At 38.5% G+C, this 6818-nt stretch overlaps 1 protein-coding gene across 1 annotated transcript; it reads right to left on the bottom strand.

The window, feature by feature from the left end:
* Window positions 1-184: 184 nt before the first annotated feature.
* On the bottom strand, window positions 185-5807 carry cct7 (chaperonin containing TCP1, subunit 7 (eta)). The gene is made up of 11 exons (XM_073859316.1): window positions 5656-5807; window positions 4821-4974; window positions 4607-4713; window positions 4316-4494; window positions 4054-4225; window positions 2058-2220; window positions 1688-1878; window positions 1483-1580; window positions 1264-1396; window positions 927-1133; window positions 185-820 (listed from the first exon to the last, which is right to left on the bottom strand). Exons 1-11 carry the CDS (start codon window positions 5659-5661, stop codon window positions 593-595), a joined length of 1638 nt encoding a protein of 545 aa, XP_073715417.1. The 5' UTR covers window positions 5662-5807; the 3' UTR covers window positions 185-592.
* Between the last annotated feature and the right edge of the window lie 1011 nt (window positions 5808-6818).

The following is a 6818-nucleotide window of genomic DNA, read 5'->3' as shown; positions in this document are numbered from 1 at the left end:
TATTACAGTAAAAATTTTAGTTTTTCACAATGTTTTGTTTAATACTTGCTTACTGTTAATATTATTTAGCTGTTTGTATATGAATCTATATGGCTGAAAGTATTTTTTTTCTTTAACCATAACCTCTACATTAAAGGATGCAGTTATAAGAAATGTCAATCACAAAGTTTGAAACGAGACAAAATTGAGAAGCAACAGTATTGGTTTTAATGGTCCAATAAATAGTTCCACCGAATGATCAACACAGGAACATATCTCAGCAGACTGCCTGCATATCAGTGCTTATACAGATCAACAAACCCATCACACACTTATGCATGTACGGTTTGTGTGTGTTTTCAGACTATCACAAAACAACATTCAAATCTCCCGCTATCCAACAGATGCTCAAATCCTTACTGATCGTGCACAATTAGCAAAATGTTAATTATTCTGCTTTAGCCGTTTTAAACACAAATGCTTGGATCTGGGGGACCGTGGAGTAACAAAAACAGGTCAAAAACCAAATTAAGGCCCCTAAAAGCCAGCATTTGTTTAGATCTTCTAAAAGTCCAGAGATTCTGCCCGAGACACTGTTGGAGATGGGTGTGGATTAATGGGCATGTCGGGGTCTACCACGCCCTCTGCCAGCAGATGCCGATGGTGCGTCAACAGAGGAGCGAGGGTTCTTGATGGTCTCATCCACTGAGAGGATGAGGCACGCAGCCTCAGATGCAGCGGTCAGGGCATTGATACGCACAATAGAGGGCTCCCATACACACGCCAGGTAGTTATCTGCTATGTCTTCATTATTTATGTCCACTCCGTACCACATGCCACCCTGAGATGAAATATATACAGAGCCTTAATACAACATCTAAATTATTTAACAAATATAAACATGTCTATATGTAGTGCCAGGTAAAGATAAATGAAATTGTATGTACCTGTGCATGCTTGGCCCTCAGTTTGTTTAAAATATTGGTGGCATCAAAGCCTGCGTTGTCGCACAGCTGTCTGGGAATAATTTCAAGGGCTTTGGCATATGCTCCGATAAGCAGCTGTTGCTTCCCTGGAATTGTTCTAGAATAATCCCTCAAATATTTTGACAGCTCCATCTCAATAGCGCCACCTCCAGCCACAATGGAGTCATTCTGTGGTATTTGGAAAAAAGGAACTACATTAACCATGTTAAACTTACAACCCAGCTATGCTTAACTAATGCAAAAATAAGAGTGTCATGCCATTTACCGACAATTTCAGAAGCTATGAAATTCAACCCACCTTTATAGCTCTGCGTACAATCATGATGGCATCATGCAGCGAGCGCTCCGTCTCCTCCATGAACTGCTCGGCTCCGCCCCTTAGGATGATGGTGCAGGTCTTTGCCTTCGGGCAACCTTTGAAAAAGTTATATCTGGAGGACACATACAGCGTTTAAATGCAAAGTTGAAACATTTGGGTTTTATTGACTGATCTTAATAGGGATAACAAAAAAGATACCTCTCTCCGCCAACTTGCACTTCTTCGAAAAGCTCACACTGTCCAAGGACATCATCGGTCAGGGCGCCGACACTGGTCTGAATAGAGCCTCCACAGGCCTGAATGACATAACAAAACACTGTAGATATCCTGTATCCCATGATGTCATTAAAATTACCATTTTAAATTTATATGAGCATTTTGGACCAATATGAAAATAATAGACCATCATAGTTCTCTTGAGGTCTTCCTCTACAACACGGCCTGCACAGAAAAGATCTCTGTCTGCGAAAAACTGTGTGGCCACATCTCCGATAGGCAGCTTGGACAGCACCACTTTAGCCCCAGATTTGTAGATCTTCTCCAGCTTATCATACAGAATGTTCCATTCGGCATCCACAATGGCCTGATAGTCCTGAAGACAACCATACAAACAAGACCTTGAACAGCTGAACTGCTTTTTTGGGAATAATGGTTTACTACTATACTTAAGGAATATTACAAAAAGCATTTGGTGAACTTTAAGTTGCACACGTCACAAAAACCTTAGCATCAAAAAGCACATCTCCAGAGGATCGGAAAAAACTGATAGTCCTCCACAGAGTTGACACGGACTTCTGCATTGTCCTTTTCTGCCTTCAACTCCAGTTCAATGTTGAGCAGGGCAATCTTTGGGTTCACGTAGCGTTTGGGCTGCATCTCAAAGCCGGCATAAGAGAAGGTCTTTTTAAATGCCACTCCAGCCACAATTTGAGATTCCTGGAAGTAAAAGGATAAGGATGATAAACTTACTAGTTACTAGTTGTGACTAGGGATGCAACAATTATAGATTTTATAGTCTGATGAATAATCATGATTGTACGATTATTACGGATTCATCAATTTTACAACATTAATGTATAAACTCGCATGGACACTCTTTTGAACAATTGTTAAATTCTTTTGTATTATTAGTTTGTATATTTTTTTTTAAAGAAAAAATAACCCAGCTGGCTTTTGACTTACACAGTATAACTGGGTGATTCTCGTGAAATTAGACTTACGAGGTGTCATGAAACATTTTGATAAAAAAAGTAAATGGAAAGTAAGAGTATCAAAATAAGAAGCATACAGTTACAAACATCTCTTCGTGTACTATTTTGCACATGATCTCAAATGACATCATTTTTTCCACATTTAAGGGGAACATTTTCATTACCGCAATGTGTCTATGACTGGATTTAGGTTCTTTGACATGGAAATATTTATAATTAAAAAATCTAAAAAATAAAAAGCTTCAGTGCATGTAAACTATAAACATTTACAGTAAAGAAGCATGTGGTATTTGGTGCTCATTGGTAAATGTAAAGACAATAATAAGGAATATAAATTTGTCTAATACCAATTTTATCATCCTCTGCAACAATTTTCAATCATTATTTAAGCCCTCAATGAACTAACATTTTAAGATGGCTAGCAGTTCTTATTTTTTCTCTCCAGATAAAAGTTGAAATTTTATGTCATAGCACCTAAACAACTTTTTAGTTCTCATTACCGAAACAGTGTAAATGCATATATTTAATGTAATATCATGTTGTGGTAATGATAATGATAATTTTGGATAATGATAAAAAATCTATTAAAAAAATGTAAATAATTCTATAGGAATTTTTTTTAAATGCTGAAAATAATGGTTATAGTAAGTTTAGACCTTAATCTTATATGTGCAAAAAAAAATTTGCTTTAAGGGCTTTTTAAAAAAAAATCTGATGCTGGATACCTTCTAAATCTGGATTTCTTGAGAATCCCCCCAACTACCTTTTGAAACCTGTATTAATTTAAATGATTTGTTTCATTAAATGTAATTTCACCTGTGGACTGAAAAAATGTGTCTATTAGTTTGAAGTTTTAGTAAAAATAACAAGAACCTCTCAAAACGAATAATAATAAGGTCATCGTGGACCATGTACCATTTTTACAGGTGTAGCTTAGTATTACACAAAAATCAAATATAAATATTAGGGCTCGCAGTGTTAACGTCTAAACTCATGCTATTAATTCATTAATCATAACTGCATTAAAGTAATTAAACACAATTAGTTGCAGTCAGTCAGACCGCCAGCACCACGCCCAGGCTTTATCCACGAGCAGTGGGCAGGAGGTTTTTAATGCTGCACGGACTGATTGGAGTGTGCCTCTGTTTCACACACACCAGATCCACAAACAACCAATAGGCGTGTCAAGCGCGCATATTCTTTTGAAACGCTCTCACAGAGCTTTGTCATACAGTGTGCCAACCAGTCTGCGTCATGATGCACGTGCCTCTTGGTCGTTCGTGGATCTGGTTTGTGTGTGCGTGCATGAAACAGAAACACATCGTGTAACAAAGCCTTTAACCGATTACTTAACCGTGACATTTTAAAGCGCGATTAACAGTGAAAGCGGTTCCTTATATGTGACCATGGATCACAAAGTAGCACGAGTATATACAACCACAGCAGTCTGTACTGTAAACTAAATCACTTGTGAAAACCAAATCTGGTTTATGCACAGTGCGAACCAATCCAAAGCAACAAATGCCTTAAATCTAGAATCCTGAATGATCTCTCTCACCTCCAGAGCTCCACCCTGCACCTTCTTTACTCCGATCATCTTCAAAGGCAGCAGATCATCCAGCATCATAACTGCATCCACCACCATCTTAGAGAAGAAATCCTTTTGCCCTGCAATCAGCTTTGAGTTCAGAGCTGTAGCAGCGCACTTCTCCAACAACTTCCTCTGCTCCCTGGGTTGGTGATAGAAGACAAACGATTAGACCTGTAATTATTGAGATAAAAATACATCATTAGATAACGGTACACAAGATCTGGACTCCTCCTTGTCATCCTTCTTGATCGTAACAGCAATTTCTTTGATCTTTTTGACAGCGAGCTGGGTGGCGACGCGAAACGCTTTGATGATGGTCTGGGGGTGAAGCCCTTCCTCCACGTATGGTTTCAACTGCTTCAGAAACTCGGCGGCGAGCAGAGTCACAGAGGTTGTTCCATCACCGACCTGAAAAACACACACAAAGTCCTCCAGCTCAGTGTTGTTTTCAATTATTATTTTTAGACACACAGCACAATAGGTGTTCATGATGATGTCATCGTTGTGAAACAAAGTTTACCTCAGCATCTTGAGACCTGGCAATGTCTACCAAAGTCTTGGCTGCAGGGTGCACAACTTCCAAAAGCTTCAGAATAGTGGCTCCATCATTGGAAATAGTGGCTTTGCCTGGAATATCACCACATATTGAAAGTAAGGTAAAATTATTTTCAAAAAATTTAAATCGAATGAAAAACACTTGTTGTAACTACGCCACCTGTTCAGTATAACCTTACCTCTGTTGTCCACCACAAGTTTATCCATGCCACGGGGACCGAGAGTGGTCCGCACGGCCTCTGCCACAACCTGACAGGCATTGATGTTGCTGACAAGTTGTGGGACACCCTGTGAGGTGTCTGTGCCCTCCTTCAGGAGGATAACTGGAGTGGGCTGGGCAGAGATGTTCATAAATTAGACAAAGCCGTTTGTGTCAATAAACAATCCCTTTAAATATTATTTTAGTGTAGTAAAATCTTGGACAAATGCTCTAAACAAACTGAATGTCTAGCAAAACTGTTCTCACATACACAATGCCTTCATCTTCACCATGAACCAACGGTAAAATTCTCTATTAGCCACCCGAACGCACGATATATCGTTAACAAAAAGGCTTTCTGTGCTAGAAATAAAGAGACTTCATTCAGGAAATATAGCCTGGAGACGGATAACAATAAAGGGTGTTAACCGGTTCTCTTTTTCTCCGTTAACTGCGAAGATGCTAAACTAAAGTCTTTAGCATCACTTGGCAACAACGCTGATTGAACTGATCAAGAAAGCCAAACGGGTATAAAATATGAATATATTCCGAAAAAAGCAATTTTTATATTTCGCTTTGTAATGCAAATCTCAAATGCAGACAGACGCTCACCAGAATGAAACATTAGCCACCAAGCTAGCTAGCATTAATGTAAAACTTTACGAGCAGTATCTTATTTACGAGGGAAATAATCTAGCAGACATATTTTGCGTGCTTTTTCCTTTCACGTTGTTTCTCTATTAGCTCTTTAAATGCGTTTAAGTGATCAGATGACAGTGGATTTGAAGGTAAAGCAGCCATGAGAAAACACTCACCATCATGTTTGCAGGCTAGAGGAGGACCGTGCCGGGTGACGTACCCACAATGCACCTGGAACTCTCTAGAACACAAGGCGCGTCGGCTGCTTAACCGATGATGACCAAAAGAGGGCGCTCTTATTATAGATTTCATAGCAGCTGGATTTATAACTAGCAGTGTACTCGTGTACAGTCATGACCATATATATTAATTTTCGCAGTCTGCTGCTTCAGTGTTTTTAGATTTTTGTCAAATGTTAATATGGTAGTATACTGAAGTATAATTACAAGCATCAAGTGTCAAAGGCTTTTGACAAGAGAGTCAAAATTGGCAATGTTGACCTTCTTTTTCAAGACGTCTGCAGTTCGCTCTTGCATGCTGTCAATTGACTTCAGGGCCACATCCTGACTAATGGCAGCCCATTTTTGCATAATCAATGCTTGGATGTTTGTCAATTTGTGGGTTTTTGTTTGTTCACCCGCCTCTTGAGGATTGACCACAAGTTCTCATGGGATTAATGTCTGGGGAGTTTCCTGGATTTCGATGTTTTGTTATCCGAGCCACTTAGTTATCACTTTTGCCTTATGACAAGGTGCTTCATTATGCTGGGAAAGGCACTGTTTTTGAATGGTTGGGAGAAGTTGCTCTCTGAGGATGTTTTTGTATCATGGCTGTGTTTTTAGGCAAAATTATGAGTGAGCCCACTTTCTTAGCAGACTTTGTGAAAATTGATATTTGTGTCATTCTCAAAACTTTTGGTCACAGCTGTATATGTAATGTATAGACTACATTAGGCTATAAATAAATAAGGGGATAAAATAAAATGGATGCATAAACAATCAAACAAATACATTTGTTTAAAGTTACCTTGCATGCCACAGGGGGTGCACAAGATACATTTAGGTTTTCCTAATTACAAGTAATTGGTCAAATGGAATGTGGAGTAATTGGATTTCACGTTTTTGTACTTTTTGTATTGAAACGCATATCATAATTAGATACAGCACCTACAATGACTTAAATGACTTAAAGACATTTCATAAGACTTTTTTAAAATGTCAAATATATATTTGGTGTCCTGAGAGTATATATGTGAAGTTTTAGCTCAAAATATAATGTAGATAATTTATTATAGCATGTTAAAATTGCCACTTTGTAGGTGTGAGCAAAAATGTGCCAT

This window comes from Misgurnus anguillicaudatus, chromosome 21 (assembly GCF_027580225.2).
Source record: "Misgurnus anguillicaudatus chromosome 21, ASM2758022v2, whole genome shotgun sequence".
Classification (NCBI taxonomy): Eukaryota; Metazoa; Chordata; class Actinopteri; order Cypriniformes; family Cobitidae; genus Misgurnus; species Misgurnus anguillicaudatus.
The sequence above is the reverse complement of the archived record's forward strand: the minus strand, read 5'-3'. Positions and strand labels throughout refer to the sequence as shown.

Bases quoted from the DNA above. Each gene is read 5' to 3' on its own strand.
- cct7 (XM_073859316.1), bottom strand. The intron at 4,714-4,820 runs GTAAGGTTATAC...GTGATATTCCAG, and splicing joins ACTTGTGGTGGACAACAGAG to GCAAAGCCACTATTTCCAAT. The intron at 821-926 runs GTACATACAATT...ATTTCATCTCAG, and splicing joins TGAGGGCCAAGCATGCACAG to GGTGGCATGTGGTACGGAGT.